Source organism: Brassica napus, chromosome A10 (genome assembly GCF_020379485.1).
Source record: "Brassica napus cultivar Da-Ae chromosome A10, Da-Ae, whole genome shotgun sequence".
Classification (NCBI taxonomy): domain Eukaryota; kingdom Viridiplantae; phylum Streptophyta; class Magnoliopsida; order Brassicales; family Brassicaceae; genus Brassica; species Brassica napus.
In genome coordinates, this window is record NC_063443.1 from 15342492 (window position 1) to 15367392 (window position 24901).

Here is a 24901-nt window from a genome sequence, read left to right on the forward strand (position 1 = left end):
TATAAACATGTTTGTGTGAAAATAATGAGAAAATTTAAGAATAGACCAACGAAAAATCTTGTTGGCCGACGTATGAAAAATTGAGATGGACCAATTATGAGAGATGGTGGCACATGGTGAGGGGGTTGGCCGAATGTGAAGAATGGATAGGCTGATATGGATTATATATACTATTCTGTAATTTGATTTTGAAAAATATGAAATGGTGACATGGTGAATGTGTATAGAGTGTACAGTTGTTATCAATAACATGGTCGTCTTTTGTTTGGTTATAGTGAGGCAAATTAATTCGATGCGTGTTCGAGTGGACTCTATATCAAGAGAATCTATAATTAGTGGGTTTGTGGTCGGACACATCAAAATCCATGACCATGTGGATGTCATATTCATCATCGTTGTACATGTGATGATGACGACTAACTATCAACTAGTTTACTATTTTCTTCTGAGAATAAGTTGATCTCTTGAACCATAAACGTATGGACGCTTAATCCGAATTTAACTTTCATTAGTTTGTTTTTGATGTATATGTTTTTCATCATGATTGTAAACGTGATGATAAATGTTTAATATGATCTTTGGATTGAAATTTGATGTATATATTTTTCATCATGGTTGTAAACGTGATGATAAATGTTTAATATGATCTTTGGATTGAATACGATCGCTGAACCTTGAGAGTAGAAGTATTCAAGCCAAAACCAAGTAAAATTTCAGATTTTAAACATTAAGATTAAAGCATCAAACGTTCCAAAGATTGGCATGTTGCAGATATAGATATAAATAGTGGTTTCAAATTTTTGGATTGCAGGAATATAAAAACCGACCGAGTACAGCTTATTCGGGTTGGACCGGTTATGCAACTTAGCAAGGGGCCCATAATAGAAACTAATGATTGTGGTGGGAGCAAACGATGCATGCAAATGTAGGCATCACCTGTGACTGGTGTAATATGGAAAAATGATTCATTAATATCAAATCTTTGTCTTTTCTTTTTATTCGTGCAGGGTATTTTATGTATTATTTATTTTCCCATTTTTTTAAATTGTAATTATTTATCATCTCACTTCTTGTTTTTTATTTTGTCTATTTTTCTGTTCATCTCTATAAACTTTTACCCACGAATTCAAATTTGAGTCGATTGTTTCTTCTTTTGGTGTTTTGCAGTACTAATCATGACTGTTTCTCTTTTTTCCTATGCAGTATGGTAGTTACGAACCGCTTTTCCAATGTGATAAAGTCATAAAACTAGATTTATTGCAGGAGGTAGTACATTTCCATGCATGTGAAATTTTATTTTATTTATCCCATTTATAAGTCTTTAGAAACTGTCGATATTCATAAAATACTAAGTGATATGGGGGCATCTTAAAAACGTTTTGTAACAAAAAGACACTTCATAAAATTAAGGCACTCAATATTCTCATATCCAATGTGATAACAAAATTAGATTTAATAGGAAGAATCGAACCTAAAAACGGCAAGTTAGAGAAAAAAATCGTTTTACTTTATAATTTAAAAAAAAAACAAATACCGTAAACTATTGCATAGAGCGGTTGTGATTACAGAAGTACATATCCACATGAAAACTTATTTGTTTGACCCCATGAAGATTTTGAAAAGTCTTGTGGATGATTGAATATAACATATGTATATAGGCTGATTAACATTTTAATTCACTTTAGTTAAAATAATAACAGATTTGTATTTGTTTAGAATATTCAATTTATTTTATATTTTATAAAACTAAGAAAGGTTTAATAAAATAATTTTCATATTTAATAGAAATATATATATATATATATATATGTATGGAAACCTAAATTATTAGAGCATCTTTAACGTTGTCAATCCACATGGAATTCTTAAAATAACAAAATATTTTTTTTAATAAAATTAAATTATTTAATTAAATTTGTTTTTGTTTTTAAAAATCAAACCAGTAAATGATTGACATTTGGACAATGAAGTTAGTATGAAGTTCTAAATCTTCTACTTTTTTTTTTCACCTTTTCTCTCTTCTCCCTTTAATTTTTTTTTTTTTAATAATTCGACGTTCAGACTTTAATATGCGGTTGTTCACAAAGGAAAGTATGGGTCACATCTATTATGACACCTAGAGCCCATAAAAGCCCAATAAGTAAGAGTTCGATAGGAGGAAAGGTTCCCTGCAATTCAATCTTTTACACCGATGTAACCATATGGGATAAGGATTTGAGTATAACTGTATAAGTAATTTTGATAGCATAATTATGAGATGTGATTAGAATTTTATTATTAGTAATTTTGATCGCATGACAACCAATGTGCCAATCAATGGACTAGGAGTTAGTTTTGTGGGATTAGATTTTGACTGTTACATATTTCTGAATAATTTCTCAGTACGTGTAGCTAATCGAAACATTGATGTATATTAGTTTTCTATATGCCCATGAAATATATAAACATCTTTGAAGTATTATGTATGAACAAATTCTAAATCAACGTTTCTGTTTCTCTATGATTGTTCATATTATACTGTAGATGTAAACATTTATCACATAACAAGTCCTGTAGTTAATAATAAGAGAGGAATATATAACAAGGTTGGTATCAATATACACGAGGGGTCCAAAATAAAATCACTAATTCCAAGATATCGGATGCTTCATAAAACAGAAACTAATCACCCTACTATAAAGTCTATAATCATGATTAGTAAACCAAACTTGTATTACAGGATCGAAACTAGTACTTGATGCGTTGAACCGTACAGTGTTTTTAATTTCGGACATAATCTTTGATTAATCCAAGGCAAAGATACTGCATAATGATACTAAAATTATGTTCAAGTTCACCGTTACATAACTAGATTTTTTGATCCGCATATTCGTACGAGTTTTTTCTTTATATACTAAAATATTTTAGTTTATATAATAAAATTTATCACTAAATTAATGTAATTTATATGTATTATATAATTTTATAATGCCCATATCTTAAGTAGCTTATATTGTTATTACTATAAATTTTGTAACAAATTTTATTTTGAGAATATTATTATGTAACAATACTATTTTATTTAATTTTTAATTTTATTTCTAAGTTCAAAATGTATATGAAAGTTAAATTAAATCGGACCTACATAATAGAGAAGAAATATTTTGAAATATTATTAAGAACAACAAAAAATATATTTCTAAAAAACTATAATATACTGTACATGCAAAATAATTTTGTAGTAAAAATCTTATTTGAAAAATTACTTGAAATAAGTTGGATAATGTATTTTTATTTCATTTTATTTGCAATAGAAATGGATATTTTTTCTAACAAAATCTTCTTAACATTTTTATAAAATGTATTTCCGAAAATTAATTAATTTAAATATTTGCCTATCATTAAAATATAATTAAAATATTTTATATGATTTTTTTCATTCATAAAACAAAAATAAATTTAATTTGAAATTCTAATTATATTTTATGATAGTTAAAATGTAAATTAATTTATTTTCGAAAATAAAATTTAAAATGATTCTGAAAATTTGATAATTACATTATGTCAGATAAAAATGTTAAAAGATATGATAATAAATTATGTAAAATTTGATAAATTCTAGAGGATAATCCATTTTAAAATATCCACATAAAAGAAGTCATAACTTCTGTTTTAATATAATATAATAGACTATTTTGGAACAAAACATCAATAAGAAAATTAATCACATCAGTATTAGTCAGGAGACAAGATAAACAAAGGTTGTCTGGATTATGCCAAACAGTAAGCATGCAGTCACGCGAATATCACGTGTTGTTGGCTCCACATCTTCCTTTGCTACCATTTCAGGACTTGTCTCTGTTAAGTTACTTTGTTTCGCTTCAAAAGCATTGTTTTTGTCGGCCAATAACATTACATTATTGATCATTTCTAGTAACATACTGAGATTAAAATGTGTTTGCTGGTTTATTTTTATTATAAAATTCAAATGGAATCTTGAATATTGATGGAGTTTAAACGTAAACCAGATTGATCCATTAAATAAATAAAAATATTTCTCAACAAAAATCTGAAAAAGAGATAACCCCGCATACGTAACATCTAATTGAGATATGTCCACATAATCTTGACTCGCATACAAAAGAAAATTATACCTGCTGATTCGTACATATGAAAGAAATTAAATTAAAAATTTAATGTGTTTTCATACGCAAATCATAAAGTCATTTGTCTTGAAACATACACACGGAAAACATAACTAGTGTATGGTGACCATTGATTAAACAGTTCCCCGTATTTTATGCGTTGGTTACCATAAAATGTGACTACCAAAGAAATACTATTTCTGAGTTGTATGGTTTAAGTGGAAACTATGAAGCAAGGCCAGGTTCAAGTTATGCTTGATTGCATGGTGGAACACGAGAAAAGACATATGGGATTGTGTTTTACATGCACTTATTTTGATAACAGTATTAGTTTAGGATCGATTGACAAAACTTAAAGTAATAAGCTCAAGTTTCAACTTTGTTGGGTTTTATGAAGTCATGGATATATATTTTATCTGTTTTATCATAGGGGTGTGTGTTTATGATTTTTTATGAAGTCATTAATATATTTTCTAAGTTGGATATGTATAATTTTAGTTGATAATGTAACTAAGCATGCATGCCACAAGTTCTGTCCATATATACACACACTCCTCCACAAGTTAATTCTACTCCAAAACCAGTCCTCTTCTATCAAAACTCTTTCTTCTCTATCAGTCTTAAACTACAAAAAAAACAATTCTGCTTTTTATCTTACTCCTAAAGAGACCAAACAAGTATCATTTCTTTCTCAGCGGTCACCAGTGACGACTTCTGTTCAACCATTGTTATATCAAACTGGTTATTTAGAAGCCTGAAAAATGGAAATGGAGAGGGTCGTAAGAAGCTCAGAGAGATCAAAGGAAAAGAAGAGATCAATAAGTAGAAGATTGGGGAAGTATATGAAAGAACAGAAGGGAAGGGTTTACATCATTAGAAGATGCGTAGTCATGCTCCTTTGTTGGCATGATTGATCCCAAAATAAAAAAGTTTTTAGACAATTCCAAGTTCAAATGTTATGTATCCACTTGCCATGCGTGTGTGTATGTGTGTGCATGTGGACAACTAATCAAGTGAGGAGAGAGTGATGTTAGGTAGGGTGAAAACCAGTTTGCTTGGTTTAGTTTTGTAATCTTCTATCAAATTGTATATACAGTGACCTCAATCCATCTTTGATTATTTTTAAACAAATATTTTTACATTATGCAATGATTTACATATTATGTCATCAGTATTTAAAGAATTATAGCTATAAATATTTCTGTCTTGTTATAGATATAAAACTACAAATCACACAATATGAATATTCAATCCCTACAAGATAACGACCTCTTCTTCAAATACGTGCTTCTTCTACTACTTGCAATACCACATGATTCATAATCATCATCACTAAAAGAACCCTCTGAATGAGCAAGGAACTTTCCGTTTTGCTTGCGTTTCAAGTCGCCTTCATCATTTTCGTCATCCGCAACACCATCATCATCATCATCATCATAGTGTTGGTCCCTATAGCTCTCTTCTGAGGATGATGATGACTCATGGCGATGTGTTTGAAAAATCGTGATACTCTCGTTCTCCCTATTTCTAAAAGATAAGCTTCTAGAACCTCCCCCATACAAGGGAAGAACATGATCTTTTGACTTTGACGCATCTATGTCCCTTCCAAGACTATAGGTCGAAGAGAGTTTCCTCTTCACGTTTTCCCTCTCTTGAACCAAATCATTGATTTTATCCACGGACAATTCATCTGCTGTTGATTCGTTTTGAAGTCTTGTTATGGTTCTATCGATTTCTCTCCTCTTTCTGTGCAACAAACGCTGAAAAAAAGAAGTAAAATACTGTAAGCTAATGTTCCTTGGGACCTAAGCAACAAAAACAAGTCTAGGGCTTCCGTACTCGCTTGTCCAAAAAGGCACTGAAGGGACGACCTTGAAGCTTTTGTTTCTTCCAAAACATAAAACAGAACCTCACAAGCGCGGCAAAGAGGACAATGATCACAAACTCGAACAGTAGAAACCAAATTATCGTTCTTTCATTACCTGAAAGAAGAAAAAAAAAAGAGTTTCTTATAATGCAAGTAACCAAGAAGACAAATGGTGTTTTAGGGTTTACCAATGTAGATATCAAGATGCTCAGGTTCTGCAAATGAACAGCTAGACGACAGTTTGTCGTGTTTAGAACGACATCTAAATGGGTTTCCAGAGTTAGAAGCTGCAATGAACGCAAGAACAATCCTCTCGTCCAAAACAAAATGTTGTAGATCTTCGTCTAGTAACAAACTTCGAGATTGATCTGATACAAAACACCATCATATCAAAACATTTTCAACGAGACAGAGAGTAATAGTCTTTAACTAAGGATAGGGTTTTTACCAGAATAACTATGAGACCAGTGGATAGATCTAGTCTCCGGAACCACAAGTGAAAAAACCGCGGTTTCTGGTTTCTTGGCTGACACGAAAGTACTATCTCCAATAACTAGATCGGTCTTTCCTTCTAGCTTTGTCTGAGAAACATAAACCGCGTTGCCAGAGCAATCTAGTAACGGCTCGACTTGGATCATTGAATCCGCTTCTACATTTTCTGGTATCTTATGAAGCTCCCCTATTCTTGAAAACGAGTACAATGTTCCATCAAGCGAACCAATCGATACCCAACCTAAACAAAACCCTTGATTAAACTAAGTTCAAGCGATCTTACAATGGAATAAATTTGGTTAATGAGAGACTAACTGTTTGTGTCTATGACAGGGAGTGAACCGGAACTTTCTGAGAGTGGACCGACGGTTTTTTGCCAAAGAATGTTACCGGAGAAAGAATCTAACGCTAAAACTAGCGATTTTGTTGGGAAAACAACGTATACTAGACCGTTGTTCCCAGGTGTAACGGTGAAGAACCGGTCTATAACACTCAAATCTTGAATCCATTGGTAGTAAGTGCCACGGAGAGATAACGAGTAGAGTTCTCCTTCATTGTTTGATATCTGAACAAAAAAAGATTAAAACAAAAAAGGTGTTACGTAGAGGCTTGCATGCTTCGCAAGAATCAATCAACAACACACCATTACTAGAAATTGAGAAAGAAAGAGAGTGTTACGTAGATGCTTGCTTCGCAAGAATCAATAACCGGTCCAGAATCGAATTTACAGTTTTCGTAATCTTTTCGACATCCTAATCTGTAACCGAACCGTTCGGTTTTAGGCTCTGCGATCCAGAGTTGCTGCCGAAGCATATTGTAAGCGTAGAGACCATGGTCCTTGACCGTGATGTAAACCGAAGAACTCGATATGCTAACCGCGAAACCGAGAATGGTTTCGCCGGGGTCGAAGAACGTTTCCGGTTCAGATTTGGTTCCGTTTCTTGGGAAATCAATTCTCAGGATTCGGTTCTCTGTAAGAACGAGCATCTGAAAACAAGCGTCCATCAGTGAGCAAACAGAGGAAATGGAGAAACGGTTGGGAGGAGATTGGAATGTACCTGGTTAAAACCTGAATAAACCGGGGAGAAACCGGTGTTACATTTAAAATCCATGTGTACCGACCAAGCGATTGAACCGTTAGACTCAAAGGAGAAGAAATCGTTGTCGGAGCAAGCGTAGACTCTGCCATCATCGGCGATGAGTGTCTTCGAGAGAACTCGAAGAGATTTATTCTCCATTGTTTGGTCTGGAAACATTTAAGAGAGGGGAAAAACTATTTATTTTAAGGGAAATTTAATAATGTAAAAAGTAACGGAGAGTAAACATAACCTGGAGATTGAGAATATGTAGAGAAGATGAAGAAGAAGATGATCATTAAGAAAACGAAAAAGAATCTCAAATCCACCATTGTTGCAGATTTCGCCATAATGTCGACAAGACAGCCGGTTCTGCAAATTTGCCGCCCAAACTGAGAAACACGGACGACGTGTCGGTTACAGAAGTGGTCCGTGGAGGTTACTGACTAATTAAAACCCAAATGGTAGCCCAATTTTATTATTTGGGCCTCAATACAAAGGCCCAATAATCTCTTCTCTTTTTGGCTATTAGATCATGTAATTTTCTTTTTGCCAGGAGCGTATAAAATATAGTTTTGGCGCCAGATGAAAGTTGTAGGCTTGTTGCTCTAAAATTCCGAGTGAAAGATCAGTATTACAAAACTACAAACTATAACCACAAATTAACGTTTTTAAAAATGTATTAACAAACAGACTTATTAACGTCATAAAATTAGTTTTCACAATTCATAGCCATTTAACCATTCATGTAATAAAACCAGTCATATTCTCTGTTTTATTAAGACGTGCCAGATGTTCATTAACAAAAGAGAGAGGAAAAACATTTGGTTGCAGAGATTCTCTCTCTAGAACACCAAGGGAATCAAAGCCTTGATGTGCTCAGGGAAGTCATCGAACTTAGAAAGATACCAACTCCTCGTAGCATAACTCCGACCAACAAGATAGAAAGTAGTTCCCATGGCGAAAGAAAACGAATAAATGGTCTGAGAAACCATAAAGAAGCTCCAAAACACAAGGATCTCGAACAGATAGTGAGGGCATATGATTGTCTCGAACAGACCACCTTTAGGTATCTTGTACTTTTTAGTTCCATCTTCGTTCCTTAGCTTAGCTAGCAAAACATGGTGATACAGATTCCCAACGATCCCCACCACAAACATCACAATCCCGAGGGGTTTCAGATCGAAACCTGGCTCGGGTAGTCCTAGCGTGAAGTTCTGGCTGTATAACAGCAATGCCGTGGATGTGAAGTAGCTGGTGGTTATGGTGAGAGCTGAGTCTATAGCCATCTCTCCACTGTACTTGTGAATGAACATAACCTGTTCGATGAAATGCGTCAAGATCTAAGCTATGCGTATAAGGTGTTCGACGAAATGCATCAGAGGGAGGGAAGGTTATTATTACCTCGAAGATGCGCTTGAAGAAGTGGAGGGCAAGTGCGGATTTGAGGAGAAGCAACCTGAGATCATCAGAAGGTAAGACGAAGAAAGAAGCAGCGGCGGCTAGGAAGGCAGGTGTGTATAACAAAAGCATTCCGGTTCGGCTCGAGAAGCTGCCGAGAGGAAGTTTCTGTGGTTGTGGTGATGATGATGACGATGATGTTTTGTTGTTGTTGTTGAATTTTGAGTATTTCAGATGAATCCCTCTCACTTCCGACCAACCGACCTTCGCCAGAGAGACTAAACCCACGACGCTCATGGTGTTGAGCAGTATCGACGGAGGCGGTGGATATACCAAACTCGTCACCATCTCCATTTTTCTTGGTTTGGTTTGGAAACCGAAGAAGATGTGTTCTGTCTGCAATGCTGGATGATTCTCGTCCTCTCCAGTTGTCTTGTATTATTTAATAAGCAGTCACGTAACAAGAAACCAGATGCAATTATGTAGTTATAATACTGATTTTACCTGTTGTCAACTTTTTATTTTAATTTGATAATAATACGCACAAATCGTGTGGAAACACTTGAATAAATTCTGGGTTGACCTTGAATCCTACCTAATGTGTGAACAAACCTCCATTTGTGGGTGTAGATCCTGGCTTCGAATCTTATTGTGTACTGTGAACAAATCTCATGTGAATATGTTTGCACACAATGCTTCTCCAAGCAGCATAACAAGCTACGTGTTATCTTTTCCAACGCTCGTGTGCACACAAAGTTGCAAACTAGTCTCCATACAAAAGTGTCAACAATTTTTTTTTCAGGCAAGACTTAATCAAATAGCCTCCATTTAACAGTCTAGTAAAGAAATATGAAAAGTGTGTCTATGCAAAATCGCAAATAATTTAATCCAACAAATGAAAAAGCTAATATATTTTGTAGGAACAATCCTCTCTTTATCCTCAAGACAAATAAAATCGAGAATTTGTTACAGTTGGTTGGCACATATCCAGATATAGTAGAAGCTTTCTAAAGGAGAGCTTCAATGTCAATCTCCACGAAAGAGCATGGATCAGTGATGTCAAAGTTGTTCAAAACCTGGAGCAATAAAAAACAATCAGAAACCAAACCGCTTGATATGCGGATTCCTTATAACCAAAACAAGATGAAGAAAGTGTACCTCAGGATGCACGATTCCAAAGTTACCAACATGTTTCCCTTTGCAAATGATACTGGCTTGTCTACCAGGTAAGAACTCAGGTTCCTTTCAGATTAGTGCAAAAAAAAAAAGTTTAGTGTCTGCGTTTGGTAATCAAAGACAATGTAACTAGTAAATATAGGAGCTTACTTCAGAGCGGTTTATACAGTATCCTATAATGTCACCGTCTGGTTTAAATGGGACTCCCATTACTTCCATGACTCTATCGACGAGGCCGTGTATAAGCTGAATCATACAGATAAGATTTTAAGCATCATCCATGGCTAAGACAAGTGAGTTGGGAAAAATTTATATACCTCAAATCCAGAAGTAGCACCACAGTGTAGTGCAGCGAGATGGCGGCGATTGGATGCACCGACGTCTTTTGTTTCATCCAGCAAGGTCACGTCGCCTATTTCATAAATCTTGAAATGACAATAAAGAAATTGATCAAGAGACTTCAAATTCAGGTATGGTAATTGGAGAAAGGAAGGTAAACTAAAGCGCTTACCTTGATAGGTTTAGGGTGCTTATTGTTAGAACCAACTGTCTTCAGTATTCCATGCATTAGCCTCGTTCTTACTACCTGTTAAATCAAAACAAAGGGAAGGTAAGTAACCAGAAGGATGCAAGAAAATGGCCAATGAGTATATATATATGAGAAAAAAGGTTTTGGATAGGCACCTCGAAATCAGCACCCCGTGGGTTCCCAATTATAACAGCTGAGTTGTCATCTTTTCTGTTTAGCAATTCAAAGTTTTCCTTGTGCGAGCACAGTATCCATGTCAGAACCTCGGTGTACACATTCATCGCAATCTAAAAAGTGCCAAACATGATCAAGATTACCCTCTGTGAGATATAAATGCTTTACTGTAATGGGATATAAACGAAGCAAGTGGAAGTGCTCGCAACCTCTAATCTGAGAAGATCGGTGAGCTCATTCAAAGGCAGAGGTTTTATCGAAGCAGGCATTCTTGTTGGGATGTTATTGTAACCATAGGCAATGGCGACATCCTGGCGAAATATAGCCAAAGCTATTAATAGATGACATGGATACTGTGCCATCACCGAATAAAGGTCTTATTATAAAAAGTTACCTCCATAACATCACAAGGGTGGAGCACGTCGCTTCTGCTTGGGGGTACATGCACCTTTACGAGACCTTGGCCATCACTAGACGTTGATCTCTCAGCACGCAACTGCATACGGTTCAGCAGACTTGTAACCTGGCGGTTACACATGCCATTTCACAGTACAAAAGGATAAGTATCACATGGGGCCTCAAAGAGAAAGAAACACACACACACAGCAATAAAAAGGAAAATCGCTTTTAATACCTCTTCCACCTCCAAAGAGACTCCCATTAAGTCAGTGATATAAGAGAGAGGAACTTCCATATCGTAGACAGCTAGATCCGGATAGATGTATGACTCTCCGCTGTCATATTTCACCTCAACAGGCTCAATCTCAAATTTCTTCTCACAATATTCAGAAAAGGTTGTAACCTGAGAAAACAAAACAGTGGTGAATGATCATTGAAACATTATTCATTTAAGTATAGTGACTGTTGACTTGTCAACCGCATTACCATTGTATTCAAAACAATCTTGGCCTTGGTTAAATCAGTTGCTGTGCATTCAATGAACACATTCTTTGTCTGCAGGCTAATTGCTGAGTGTGCACCATTGATAATAGGTGGCAAGGACAACACCGTTCTGCAAATGTTAACCTTCATTAGTTTCAGTTGATACAAATAGTTTACTGCGAAGAACCATTAAATACCTTTTACTGTCGTATAAAACAGGGAAGACGGGTGAGCTCTCAATTATGTGTAGATACTTCTTCAACTTCAAATCGGACTGCAAAAAAAAGAATCAAAATAGTCATTAATAAGGTATTTCTTGAGAACGGTTTTAGTCGGAGTAAATATTCAGACTCACATGAACCAAACATTTCATTAAGGATTTACCTTATAGAATTCCATTAGTTCGTCAGCCCTGAAGCTCTTAGTCTGTGGCAAGAGATTGGTATTAGCCAGGGTAACAAATACAAAACCATCTTTGATAAGATGTTATCATAAAAAAAGAACAAGTGCGATAAAACTATCTGTCTTTATCAGCATGTTGATCCAAATGCTATAAAAAAGCTAAAAATAAAATTTCACATCTATACAAGTAGCAGAGAAAGGCAACTTACTTGCTTCAAAGGTACAAAATTTATATCCTTTGGCGACAAAGCCTGAAAATAAGAAGCAAATACCACAGTCTCAATGGCCTACCCTAAAGGCACATATAGAAAGAAATAGATTGTATATAAGTTTGAGCATCATTTCCGCTACAGAAATGACACCAAACAAGAGCAGTAGAGGAAGAGTAGAACACTCACCTCATATGTGAAAGGGCCTTGTAATGTATCTAAGTCATGAGTTCCAATAGCAACCAGGGATCTTCGCCTGAAATATGCAGTGAGACAAAATGAACATCACACAATTTGCAGAGAATATTGTAATAAATGTAACGGTAATACACAGAGATACATTTGCAGCTAACAAAAGATCGTATCTGAAACTGAAAAATAACATATATACCTGCAAATGTTCTGATGTAGCTTGTCCTGAAGATCGATAAAGCTGTTGTAACGAGCCTCATCGAAAGTTACCCCTCTTAAAACAGCACAGACAACAAAAGGGCGAATCTGAGACGTCTGCAGCAGAATGAAAAAAAAAAACATTAGTAACACAGAAAAGAAAAGCAAAAAGGAGGTTGTTAAGATAGATATACACACCTGATCAGATCTAACATTCATCCTAAGCATATTGTCCTTGCCGACATCAGAAAGCCTGTATGTTGGTATCTCCTGCTTCTTGTTGAAAATGCGAAGAGCTTGAGCAATACCTTCAAGGCAGAGCAAATCGTACCTGCAATGATTAAGATGTATCAGACTCTTCTTTATCAAAAAAAAATGCAGATGGTTTTTTATTTACCTGTTGGCAGGAATATCAATCTTGTAGATGGTTTCTTCATCTTTACCAGCTTCTTCTTCGATATGCTTTTCCTTCCTGATTATTGCTTTCTCAGTAGTCTAGTCATCATTGCACAAAAAAAAAAAAAATTAACCACGAAACCAAACAGAGAGAGAGAGAGAGGCACTGATGCACTCACCACATCATCAAGCTCAATACCGAAACGGAAACACAGATCATCAAACTCTTCCCGAGCTACACAGTTTAAAAAAAAAACATAACGGAATCAAACAAACAAGAAGTGAGAAAAAAAAGGAAGAGTTTGTTAGAGTTTACTGTAGGATTCTCCAAGGGCAGCGAACAAACGGTCTCTTCCCACATTCACCGTCGGCATTGTCTGTTTTTTTTTTTACCTGCGAAAGACAAAAGATGAAGAAAACCTAATCTAAGCATGTCGCCAGCTGCTACAAGACAAGATCTGAGTATATTCCAATCGATCGAGAGAGAAAGTAATCTCCAATTCACAGTATTCGACAAGTAGCTAGCCTAACGGATTCAACCAGTTGACTAACAGGAGATGACGGTGGGAGATTGAACGGAGACTTACAAGCTAAATTTGGCCGGGGAGTGTTGAACCGCGGGGGCGGCGGCGATGCAATGAGGATAGGGATACGCGCGAGTGGAGAGACTGAGGAGAGCCGGAATGAAAAAAAATAAAACGAGACTTTCTTTTAGGTTAAATAAATAAATGTAGTTTTCGTTTTGCTTAGCATTAATTATTTATTTAATTAATCAACATCATTACATTATGAAGATTTGGTAAACTTAAGTTTTATTATTTAGGTGGGCTGGGCTGGGCAGGTTGAAGAAATTGACAAAAAAAAATCATAAAGGTTACTCCGTAGTCAAAAAAGCTAATGCATATGGGTACTTCAACTAAAAAAAAAGGTTTATATGATATCTCTTATATATTAATTGAAACGCATTTCAATATTTTTTAGTAAATATATGTCATCACTAAAATAATTCTTAGAATTCTTGGAGAAATAAATTGGTCTATATAAATATATAGTAATTTTTTTATTAAAATCATCATGTTGATGAAAAAAAATTAAACATAAATTCATTATTAATTTTCTTCATTATTTTTTTTAAATAAAAGTTACAGAATTGCCTAATGTAGTTAAAGTATATATGTCAATTAATGATTTTAAATAATAAATATTTGATAAAAATTAGTGTATCTTCTATCATATTTGTTTAATTTTAAACTATTAAAATAAATTAAACAAACATATTAACCATATAAAAAATTAGATTTTTCTGTTTATGTTATATTTTAAATTTAAAAAAAATGACTATAAATTACTAAAACTGTTAAAAAATCTCACATTCAAATTTTGTGATCCATTATTTAATTTTTTGTTATGAAATCATATAAGTAGAAAGTTTCATTTAATAAGTATTAAGATTAAAAGAGATATATATATATATATATATATATATATATCATTTTTAGTTAAACTATATACCATATAAAATATTTTTTTAATTTAGAAATGTACTTTGAACAATGTTTTTTTTTTGATAAAAACTTTGAACAAATATTGTCAACTTAATTTAAGAAAAAATATAAATTACTAAAACTAAATCCCACAATGAAATTTTTGTACAAATGATAAAAAAAACATATGAATAAAAAGCATCATTTATTAGATATTAATATAAAAATATACTATATACATATGTAATTATCATTTAAATTTCATTATATACCATATCAAATAGAAAAAATATTGTTTGGATTAATAAAATTTATTTATATGTTTGCACCAATTTAACTATATATGTAATCATTAATATTTATTTAAAAAATTCAATATATATTTTTATTTCATAATATGTAAAATATATATAATAAATAAAATAATTTATATATATAAGGTTCATTCTGCGCAAGACGCGGATTATATAACCTAGTAAATATAATAAATTGCATTCTCAAACTTGAAACTCCCAAATTATAAACATGCAAATCCAAGAAAACAACTATGGTCTAGTTCTAACTCCAAAGTACAGTAAATCAAAACTTCTTACATAACAATTTAGCCTATACAATTACTGAGACACCACTCCCAACCAAAAAAAAAAAACATTATATTATACAAATAAAAAAGAGAAATAAGAATGCTTCAGATTCAAGAAACATAAAACTTCATCTAGGACCAGAGAGCTCCATAGCTTGCGCAAGCAAAGTAGAGTCATCAGTAAGATCAGAGTATCTATCCGAAGACGACATCAACTCATTAACCCTACCGTTGCTCCCTTTCGAACCACTCTCCGATCTCCCCTGAGAAGCTTCCCACCTCTCAGCAAGCCCATCTCCTTCCAGCATCCTAACAACCTCAGACATCTTCGGTCTATGCCCAGGCAAATACTGCGTGCACAGCAAAGCCACTCTCACCATCTCTTCCAGCTCGATCTCATCGTAGCTCTTCTTATCCTTCAGCAGCTCTTTATCCACAAGCACCTCGAGCTTCTTCTCAAGATGTATCTTCTTAACCCACTCCAGCATAGCTCCTTTCTGGTTAGCCGCTTTACCGAACTCAAGCGCTCTAAGGCCCGTTAGAAGCTCGAGGAGAAGAATCCCGAACCCGAAAACATCGGTTTTCTCAGAGGATTGACCGGTTGATAGATACTCAGGAGCGATGTGACCTACCGTGCCTCTCACGGCAGTCGTTACATGAGTGTCCTGGTGATCAAGGAGCTTAGCTAAACCGAAGTCACCAACCACAGCTTCACAGTAGTCGTCAAGAAGTATATTAGCCGCTTTGACGTCGCGGTGGATGATCTTGGGATCACACTGCTCGTGGAGATACACGAGCCCTCTCGCAGCTCCTATAGCTATCTTCTTTCTAACGCTCCAGTCGAGAACAGGTTTGGCTTTCATCCTAGAAGCTACGCTTCCGTTAGACATGTAAGGGTAAACAAGAAGCTTCTCGGCTTGCGTGATGCAGAAGCCGTAGAGTCTTAGGAGGTTACGGTGAACGGCTAAGCTGATCATTTCGACTTCTGTCTGGAACTGAATCTCTCCTCCTAACGCGTTTCCATCTTTGAGGCGTTTCACCGCGACCACGGTGTTGTCTGTGAGTGTGCCCTTGTATACGTTCCCGTAGCCTCCTTTCCCTAAAAGGTTCTTGCTGCTGAAGTTGTTTGTAGCGATCTGAAGCTCCCTGAAACCGAATCTCCTTATGTTTCCAAGTGAGACTTCCTCATGATGATGATGTCCATCTTTGACATCAAAGAATGTGGTGTTTTGGTTATGTCTTTGTCTCCACCAGAGAAACAACCCAACAACAATGAAGATGAATGGTATAATCCCCACGCTGGATCCAACGGCGATTGCCATTTTGTGATTCTTTGGTCTACCAACGTATAAAGGAGCTTTTAAGAAAGAGAGAAAGCAGTTGTTAGTAATGCATATGATCATACCAAGATTGAAGTGTGTTCAAGTACTTTAGCTAGTTACCTCTAGTTTCATTCAAGTTCATAGACATTGGTATCAATGTAGTTCCGTTGCAGTCTGGTTCCTTACCAGTGGGACAGATCAGCGGGTTCCCAACGATGCTGTGATCAGAGCGGAAACAGTTATAGCTGACCAAAGGCTATAGAAAGAGTGAGAGACATTGAGAAAGAATGAATCACCTAAAGGTCTTTGCGGCAAATCTTGGGACCGGACTACTAAGATTGTTGTATGACAAATCTCTAGGAACAGAAAAAAAAAGACAGATTAAATCTCGACCCCACATTACAACTGGTGTTAATGTGAACTGAAGATGAGTTTAGCTTACAGTAACGCAAGTTGAGTCATGTTGGATAGTGACAGAGGAATAACTCCAGAGAGAGAATTGTTGTTAAGCCTCCTGATCATACACGTTATGACATAAATCAAGAACACAAACTAGGAGATCTTTTAAACAACTTTTTTTATATTCTTACAGATATTGCAAGCTTCGTAGATTGCCCAGTGAAAAAGGAATTTCACCACGGAAGAAGTTATCAGATAGATCAAGAGTCTCAAGCCTTGTAAGCCTACCAATCTCAGAAGGAATTTTTCCTGTTATGTTGTTGTTCTGCAACAGCCTGCAAGAGAAAGAAAAAAAAACTCATCAACAATATACACAAACACAAAAAAATAATCAAAATGAAGTAAATAGTAAGTACTCACACAATCCGAAGATTTGCTAAGTTGGTAATGCTTGGAGATAGTGTACCAGATAAGTTCTGACTAGGTGTGCCCCTGTAATAAAAATTAAAGCATTTCCTCTTTTCACTTCACATTAAAAATGAATGTATTGATGTAAATGTGAAACTTACAAGCCAATGACAAAGTTTTCTGAAGAACAAGTGACCATTGTCCAGCTACAAGGATCAACAGCATCTCTATCCCAGTTATCAAGAACACCATGAGGATCATGTAATGAAGCTTTTATGTCCATCAAAGCTTGCACTAAAGAAATATTCAATTCCCACATCAGTTTGGGATCAAGAACTACAAAAGTGAGGAATACAAAAAAAAAACTAGAAAGCTAAGGAGTGAGACTGAAGATTTAAACTTTATGATGACTTACCTTCAAAGTTAACTCCTTTGGAAGAAAGCAAACCGCTCACAGAGCAGAGAAGGCATGAAAATCCCAAGAAATAAACTAAAGATCTTCTCATCATCATAAGTATAGTACTCTCCTTTGCTGAAACAGAGAGAATGAGAAGAAAAGAAGATGCACTCAGTTTGCAGATAATTTGGTATTTGATGGAGATACAGAGAGAGTGAGATAGATTGGAATAATCAAACAAGATGCACTCAGTTTTTTTTTTGCTTTTAGATTTGGTTTAAATTATAAACATTTCAACATCAAGAAAATTTGCTTTATATGGTAGAAGAAACCCACTTCACCAAAAGCATGATCTTTATTTAAAAAGAATTATTTTTTATGTGTCAGAAATGAAATTAAAAAAAATGGAAAAGAAATATCAGATTCATTGGTAGTCTAAAGTGAAGTTCATAGCATGCTTGTCGATAAAGCTTTTGTGTGTGGGGAGACCGTTAAAAAGTAATAAACTGATATTAAAAATGTAAAAAAAAAAATTAATATTTGCCCATATTCTTGTAAAGGACAAGAATAGTCAGTAGAGCAATTTGTATTTCAAAAATTAACAAGGGTAGAACAGGATATCAGAATATTGTTCTTTTGCTAGCTGCCACCCTGTCATGTTTTTGTCTATGGTTTCTTGTTTTATTTTAAAATATATGTTTTCACATTTTTTCTTTCTTTCCTTGTCATTTCTATTTACAATTATATAAATGTTTCTTATATGCGTTCCAAGAAATATGTTTCTTATATACTGAAGAATACTGATGGAAATAAGTTATTCGAATTGAATGGGATGCTTAACACTGAAATTTTATATGTTTTCACAACAAAACAGATAAAAATTAACTTGCCAGTTACAAATACAAAACAGAAAAAATCAACATGTCCATGCAACTTTTTTTATCCTCGGTATAAATATGTGTACATGTAATGACTTTAAAAGCATCTTCAAAGGCACTCTATTTTTTCCTCTATAATTTACACTAAAATAGAGTAACTCTATTATAGAGTTAAATTTGCTCCAATGGTTCACTCTATAATAGAGTTACTCTATAATAGAGTGAAATATAGAGTAATCCTATTTTTTTACTCCAAATATAGAGTAAAAAAACAAAAATACTCTATATTTCACTCTATTATAGAGTAACTCTATTATAGAGTGAACCATTGGAGCAAATTCAACTCTATAATAGAGTTACTCTATTTTAGAGTGAAATATAGAGGAAATTATAGAGTGTGATTGGAGATGGTCTAAGGTAATGAGCTTTTGAGAATGTTAGAACTTCGATGAGAAGACTATATAGGAAAGAGAAAAAAAATATACAGTACTCTCAAGAAAATTTGTATACTTATTGATTTTGTTGCCCACTCAATCTTGAGCATCTTTGTCTTCTCGATGTGTGGTAAACTGGTAATACGAAGATATTAAATATAACGATGCGCCAGTAATTAGTATTCATCCTTAATTTTGGAACACGCTAATTTAAGGCTTTCTAGTGGAGTATAATGTGTGGGTGGTTAAATGCGTAAAGTATTCTGTCTCTCTATTTTGATGGTTCAGTCCTTGCCTGAATTTTCTTTCATTTGTGTGGAATACTTTGGCCTTTTGCATGGAAAAGGAATAGATTCGAAATCCTACTAAAAGCTAAACGACCATATCTACCTTTCATATATAACAAAATGATCATCAATTTTTTTTACTATAAAGTTTTTTCTGAACATTCGAAACAAAAAAGACTTTAAGTCTTTAACATTTTACAGCTACAAGTTAAATTTACCATAAGATATTTGATATGATGTACTAATAGATTTATACATATGTATATATACAGATTTGTTTGAGAAAATTTTAGATAATAAGATAACCCATAAGCCAAGCACAAGACATTAAAAATTTAACCTTACAATTTGTCCAAACTGCTTGTCCTTATCACTAGGTGTTGTCTATGTGTGAGTTGGCAGTTATATTGTGACAAGCACTTGTATCTGTTGAAAATATACATATACTATATAGTGTTAAAACAAATATGATTTATTTTAGTCTTAAGTTAAATTTTTCTTATATTTTTTTTTATAATCCAGGCATTTCAGACACTCCGAAAAAAACCCGACTAGCGTCTAAATGCACCTTCCCAGAAAACATCTTAGAATGCCATCTTTTTCACCCTATTTTAATCGGCGGTGGCCAACGAAATTTGAACCCGGATCCATATTAGAGTTTTTCTTTATATTATTCGTTAAAACTTTTACAAAGACTATCCACAAATTAGAGAAGATTATTTTTATTATATTAGAATTTTAGTAGAAACTAAGCAATTTATACATTAGTTTGTTTTCACGATGATAAAAACAATATACATTCTGAAAAATTGATTTAATACAAAATGGCAGTTTTAATGAAATTTTAGATTATCTTCACTGTATTCCTCTATTTTACTTCTAAAATAGAGCAACTCTGAAATAGAAATATATTTTTTCCAGTGTATTCCTTTATTTTTATCTCTAAAAGATATATTTTCAAAATGTTTTATTTTAATTTTATAACAAGTACTACCTTTTACTTATGAAGTCGATAATTAACCCCATGTACTTTTAACTTTTACAAGATTTTCATTGAATTATGACTTTGTTTAAAGAAAATTTTATTTAAAAGACTATTATATAAATAAAATGTGTGATTGATCTATGTTTATAGAAAACTGTATTTTTTACAAAATAGTTTTTTTGGTTATAACTATAAAAATTTAAAATTAAAGAACTATTTTATATAAAAACTATGATTCTATAATGGAGGAATGCTATTTTTGATTCTATATATAGAGGTAAAAATAAAAATATCTATTTTAGAAGAATGAATAGAGATAGGTTGGAGTATTTTTTTTTTCTAGTATAGCATTTAGAAATGGAAATAGCAAGGGGTAGAAAATCCTCTCAAATGCGATCTTAGGGTTACGTGAGGGCAGTTGACAAACTAAAAGGGTTATGTGAATACTAACCTATCATTTTTTGTCTCTCAAACTAAACTATACGTATTGTTAATTTGCCAGCATATTAACCAAAATTTGAAAGCGTAATTCAAATAATCTTTACTCATTTCTCATGTCAAGAATCAATTACATAATAATATTATTTTGTGTCTAGTTTTCCATCAACAAAACAAATATTGTTGGAGTAATATGTATCACCCTGATCACACATTAAAATGATTTTCTAGCATCCTAATTATTCAAAGATATTCATATTCGTACATTATGGTTATCTTCATAGATGCGTACCGAACTGTAAACAAAGAAGAAACAAACAAAATAATATTCTTGGTGAACAATAGTATACTAGTTCAAGAATCACTTTCCCAAGCGTCATTCCTAGTCAAGTTTGTATAGTTTGGTCCACGTGACACGGTTTCTTAAAACTCGATTTATGAGAATCAATCATTTATATTTAATGATTTTCTCGTCGATTTGACGTTTGATGGAAAATGGGTTCTGTAAATTTCAGAGGAAACGAAATAAAAATCATATATACTGTAATATGTATAAGAATATAAGATTACAAAACATGACATGAGATATTGTGCAGAATGCAAGATAGAGAAAGATGGTTCCAAACTTCAGTCCTATGCCTGAGGGCTGAGGTGGTGGAGGAAAACTGTATCAACTTCAATAATGTTAGGGGAATAGTATCTGATGACATTTTTTTTTTTGTAACACGAAACTTATATTAAAGAGTTCAAAGAACAAGAACGTTTACAACTGAAGCAAATAATTCCGGAGGCATGCTCGACGGTACAACGAAAGTAGAAAGCATTATAAAACATAGAAAGATAGAGCCTATAAGAGGCGAGTCAAACTCAGCAAGATGAAGAACCCCATGAAGAAGTTTCACCTTAATCCCTAAGGCGATTGTTCGCGAGAACAATTGATAGTCGAAATCGACGTTGATACACCAATAAGAAGCGGTTGGACTGTTGCCCGGCAAGAGCTTTTGGTGAGAAGCTCCAGGACTTTGGGCAACACCAAGAAGAAGTCCTATCTGACTTGATTTGGCATTGAAGTTGGCAGGATCAGTTCTGAACTCAATAAAGCTTCTCAACGAGACTAGGTGAATCTCTTCTTTGAATTCACAAATTGCTTCGTTTGATTTATACTACCACAAGTTACATTTATAATAAATTTGATACAAAACTTGTGGTCGCAAAAATAGGTATTTCGATTAAAACAAAGATACAATTGTTCATCTTTCCATTGGTTTAAACTCTATAGTAGAAACTGCATTTTACTATTCCTTTTTTTTTTAAACTACTATTTTTTTTCTTTGTGTTACTGAAAATACTCACGTGACGGTTTCTCATATATGTTCTCATATATGAGTCAAGAATTCATGCTAAGAAGAAACTAATTAAAATGGTTACGCATATGTATAGACCAAGATAGGGGTATATATAAAAAGAGCTACATTGATAGTTTATCGTTTTTTTAATTCGGGTTTTCGAGTGATCTAATTCGTGTATGACGATTCAAACTATTTATGCGATTTACAGCATTACACTGCACATGTACGCTTGGCAATGTATATACTACATACCCGATTGTCTAAGGCTTTGTTTTACTCATTTAGAGTTTTGTATTTGTTTTTTTAGCTCACCTAATTGTCATCAATTAGTTCCATAAAAAACACATATTTATATTCGTATCAAAGTGTTTAAACTTGATTTAAGCTTAAAGTACTAGTTTGCTTACATTGTACTAAAACATTGTTTAATCAAACAAATAGGATTTCAAAATAAAGGCGGAGAAAAAGGAAAAAAAAATCAAAATTGTATTAGCAAACATAAGAAAATAATCAAAACTGCGTACTTGCATTAATAAAAACGTGGGCTTTGATTGATTAACATTTGGTAAATTGTAATCGCTGAGTAATGTTGCGAATTTAATAGTTAAAAAGATGATAACACTATTAAAATACAACGCAAAGTTGAAAGGTATCTAATAGTTTGACAAAAAAGAAAGGTACAAGCATATGGAATGTTTTTAGCTTCCCCTTTTCGAATACTACACTTAAGCCTTTCTAAAACAGAAAATGTAACAGAGGATATAATGATGTGGAGGAGGAAAGACGATGCTTTCAAACCAGTATTTAAAACTAAAAACATTCGAAATTATATTTGAACAACATCGAATAAAGTGGCATGGTGCTATTAGAGTTAACCGGAATTGTATCGTTGGTTTAGTATAAACCGTGTAACTAAACCGGTTACTCTGTAATATATAAACAGAGTAACGAACTTTGTAACTAAATAACATAATCATTTGTCACTTTCATTTCATCTTCTTCGATCCATCATATTTTTCAATTCCTTTAACATGGTAGCACCGTATCAGAGCGCTGAGCTCAAACTCAGTTCTCGACCTTCATTTTCCACATTACTCATCTTAGATCATGCGTTTCCTAAGCTCTACTTTGATCTTTTCATCACAATTGAGTTCTGAAATGGCGTGGCATTAAACCGACAATACAATTCCGGTTAACTCTAATAGGTGCAAAGGAGTTGGTTTGCACATATGATAGTTGATACCTAAGTTTCCCTTATGCATATAGCTTGTGAGGCATAGTTACTTATCAACAGGAAATAACAATGTCAAATGAATTACATGTTTAGTTGGAATGCAACTTTCCACAAGAACCACGTTTGAAGAAGACCTCCAAGCTTGGTTTGCCACATCTCTTTAGAGTGTTAAAATCTTTGCTATTGGTAATTCAAGCTGCATTTGATGTAAATATGATTTAAACTGAATTAACATAGTCAAAAAAAACTAAGTTGACTGTTACTGCGAGTCATCAAGTAGACAATGACAAAACAAGTTATAATCATATTGTTTCTTAGAAAGTTAGAAGTACAAACCGATGAAATCATGTCAGTTTGAAATTAATATTGGGTTCCTTTTAGATAAATTTGTCAATAATTGTATTTTGCATGGATTATTGGAATATAATTATTATAACCATGTCTTGTCGGCCCATGAAAGTGATTCATCGAAGCAGCTTGCCATCATTTCCCTTATCTATGTGATTATTACATCAAATCATGACAATCTTAGTTAGCTTTAATGTGTTGGTTATTCAGAACGAAAACACAGTTGCTCGAAAAGTTGTAGCAGCATCCAAGACGATGATATTATAAATGTAACTGGTGCTACGTATTGAACTATAAATCATCACAAAGTATATCTGACATTTGAAAAATTAAATGATGAACTAAAATACTATGGAAGGTTGTTCTATAAGATTTTTTTTAAAGATTAAAACGGTCTAACAGTTGATTAGTTATATTGCTCTTCCATTTTTTGTACGTTAAGAAACTCATGAGTCATGATCATTGTCTTTGACTTCTTGGGATGTTTCGGACATCTCAATTTGTCTTGAACAGTTAAATCATATGTTTAATGCGTTCGGGATTCACCTAACATACCAAACGCTATGCTTATTCAAATCATTGAATTTGGTTAAACAAAAGGTAACATTTCATTTTTATCACTCATAGGCATAGCCAATTAATAGCCTAGCAATTTAACAAATTTTACTTCAATAGATATCAAACAAATTCACAATGATCGAATCCACCAGAAGTCACCTCTCATAACAAATCAGTTGTCTTGTCTCGAGTCATCCATGATATCATACGAAATCAGATACTTGACACACACTCTCGCAAAACAGTTCGAAGGCTGGAATGATTAAGTGTATTTCAGACTTTATATATTTTCTAATGTAAATTTTTTTTTTTTGAGAACTAAATAATAATAACAAATGCAAATATGATTTATTCAAATAATATTTTCAAAGAATCTCCATATATTGATTTGTGCTATTAACATATAAATTTTTTAAAACCGTTTATCTATTTTACCAAAAAAAACTGTTTATCCAGTTGAAATAAAACGGGGGATTGTTTAATACTCCCTCCGTTTTTCAATATAAGTCGTTTTAGAGAAAAAAATTTATTCCAAATTATATGTCGTTTTCGGTTTTCTATGTAATATTTATTAATAATTAATGTTGTCTGACCAATGATAATATATCTTCTATTTTTTTATTGGTTAAATTGTGGTTAGGTAAAAAATTAATGATGTTTTTGTTTCGAAAATATAAGA

General features: G+C 33.5%; 5 protein-coding genes across 7 annotated transcripts; 1 reads left to right on the top strand and 4 right to left on the bottom strand.

The window, feature by feature from the left end:
* The first annotated feature begins 4885 nt into the window (after nucleotides 1-4885).
* Nucleotides 4886-5038, top strand: LOC106370573 (small polypeptide DEVIL 1-like). Its single transcript, XM_048742280.1, has one exon. It carries the CDS (start codon nucleotides 4886-4888, stop codon nucleotides 5036-5038), a length of 153 nt encoding a protein of 50 aa, XP_048598237.1.
* A 98-nt stretch (nucleotides 5039-5136) lies between these two features.
* LOC106369904 (protein GAMETE EXPRESSED 3-like) lies at nucleotides 5137-7721 on the bottom strand. The gene is made up of 7 exons (XM_048742192.1): nucleotides 7542-7721; nucleotides 7162-7470; nucleotides 6799-7048; nucleotides 6440-6724; nucleotides 6180-6359; nucleotides 5964-6106; nucleotides 5137-5884 (listed from the first exon to the last, which is right to left on the bottom strand). Exons 1-7 carry the CDS (start codon nucleotides 7719-7721, stop codon nucleotides 5372-5374), a joined length of 1860 nt encoding a protein of 619 aa, XP_048598149.1. The 3' UTR covers nucleotides 5137-5371.
* A 638-nt stretch (nucleotides 7722-8359) lies between these two features.
* On the bottom strand, nucleotides 8360-9467 carry LOC106372195 (very-long-chain enoyl-CoA reductase-like). The gene is made up of 2 exons (XM_013812354.3): nucleotides 8964-9467; nucleotides 8360-8878 (listed from the first exon to the last, which is right to left on the bottom strand). The coding sequence occupies exons 1-2, from the start codon at nucleotides 9312-9314 to the stop codon at nucleotides 8405-8407; spliced, it is 825 nt and encodes a 274-aa protein (XP_013667808.2). The 5' UTR covers nucleotides 9315-9467; the 3' UTR covers nucleotides 8360-8404.
* Nucleotides 9468-9670: 203 nt separating this feature from the next.
* On the bottom strand, nucleotides 9671-13843 carry LOC106372194 (phenylalanine--tRNA ligase beta subunit, cytoplasmic-like). 3 transcript variants are annotated; one of them, XM_048742282.1, is made up of 20 exons: nucleotides 13702-13843; nucleotides 13435-13506; nucleotides 13298-13353; nucleotides 13120-13217; nucleotides 12921-13053; nucleotides 12724-12839; nucleotides 12522-12588; nucleotides 12333-12374; nucleotides 12106-12147; nucleotides 11919-11995; nucleotides 11725-11851; nucleotides 11474-11641; nucleotides 11234-11362; nucleotides 11049-11150; nucleotides 10821-10952; nucleotides 10648-10722; nucleotides 10454-10561; nucleotides 10287-10382; nucleotides 10119-10202; nucleotides 9671-10036 (listed from the first exon to the last, which is right to left on the bottom strand). In XM_048742282.1, the coding sequence occupies exons 2-20, from the start codon at nucleotides 13490-13492 to the stop codon at nucleotides 9968-9970; spliced, it is 1779 nt and encodes a 592-aa protein (XP_048598239.1). In that variant the 5' UTR covers nucleotides 13493-13506; nucleotides 13702-13843; the 3' UTR covers nucleotides 9671-9967. The 3 variants fall into 3 exon arrangements, with proteins under 3 accessions (XP_048598239.1, XP_048598238.1, XP_048598240.1); XM_048742281.1 differs by having other exon boundaries at nucleotides 13435-13511; nucleotides 13706-13840; XM_048742283.1 differs by having other exon boundaries at nucleotides 13435-13509; nucleotides 13703-13790.
* A 1227-nt stretch (nucleotides 13844-15070) lies between these two features.
* Nucleotides 15071-18340, bottom strand: LOC106372192 (protein NSP-INTERACTING KINASE 1). The gene is made up of 8 exons (XM_013812353.3): nucleotides 17730-18340; nucleotides 17476-17608; nucleotides 17327-17398; nucleotides 17098-17241; nucleotides 16950-17021; nucleotides 16804-16863; nucleotides 16628-16725; nucleotides 15071-16542 (listed from the first exon to the last, which is right to left on the bottom strand). The coding sequence occupies exons 1-8, from the start codon at nucleotides 17824-17826 to the stop codon at nucleotides 15314-15316; spliced, it is 1905 nt and encodes a 634-aa protein (XP_013667807.2). The 5' UTR covers nucleotides 17827-18340; the 3' UTR covers nucleotides 15071-15313.
* Between the last annotated feature and the right edge of the window lie 6561 nt (nucleotides 18341-24901).

What these genes read in the sequence shown, in the direction of transcription:
- LOC106372194 (XM_048742282.1), bottom strand. Translation starts at nt 13,492, where the DNA reads ATGCCGACGGTGAATGTGGGAAGAGACCGTTTGTTCGCTGCCCTTGGA. An exon ending in TGCCCTTGGAGAATCCTACA is followed by an intron (nt 13,354 to 13,434) that starts GTAAACTCTAAC and finishes TAAACTGTGTAG; the next exon opens with CTCGGGAAGAGTTTGATGAT. An exon ending in ATTGATATTCCTGCCAACAG is followed by an intron (nt 13,054 to 13,119) that starts GTAAATAAAAAA and finishes TAATCATTGCAG; the next exon opens with GTACGATTTGCTCTGCCTTG.
- LOC106369904 (XM_048742192.1), bottom strand. Translation starts at nt 7,721, where the DNA reads ATGGAGAATAAATCTCTTCGAGTTCTCTCGAAGACACTCATCGCCGAT. An exon ending in TTTATTCAGGTTTTAACCAG is followed by an intron (nt 7,471 to 7,541) that starts GTACATTCCAAT and finishes GCTTGTTTTCAG; the next exon opens with ATGCTCGTTCTTACAGAGAA. An exon ending in CTTGCGAAGCAAGCATCTAC is followed by an intron (nt 7,049 to 7,161) that starts GTAACACTCTCT and finishes TTTTTTGTTCAG; the next exon opens with ATATCAAACAATGAAGGAGA.
- LOC106370573 (XM_048742280.1), top strand. Translation starts at nt 4,886, where the DNA reads ATGGAAATGGAGAGGGTCGTAAGAAGCTCAGAGAGATCAAAGGAAAAG.
- LOC106372195 (XM_013812354.3), bottom strand. Translation starts at nt 9,314, where the DNA reads ATGGAGATGGTGACGAGTTTGGTATATCCACCGCCTCCGTCGATACTG. An exon ending in TCTTCAAGCGCATCTTCGAG is followed by an intron (nt 8,879 to 8,963) that starts GTAATAATAACC and finishes TTCATCGAACAG; the next exon opens with GTTATGTTCATTCACAAGTA.
- LOC106372192 (XM_013812353.3), bottom strand. Translation starts at nt 17,826, where the DNA reads ATGATGATGAGAAGATCTTTAGTTTATTTCTTGGGATTTTCATGCCTT. An exon ending in TTAGCAAATCTTCGGATTGT is followed by an intron (nt 17,242 to 17,326) that starts GTGAGTACTTAC and finishes TTTCTCTTGCAG; the next exon opens with GCTGTTGCAGAACAACAACA. An exon ending in TTTGCCGCAAAGACCTTTAG is followed by an intron (nt 16,726 to 16,803) that starts GTGATTCATTCT and finishes CTCTGATCACAG; the next exon opens with CATCGTTGGGAACCCGCTGA.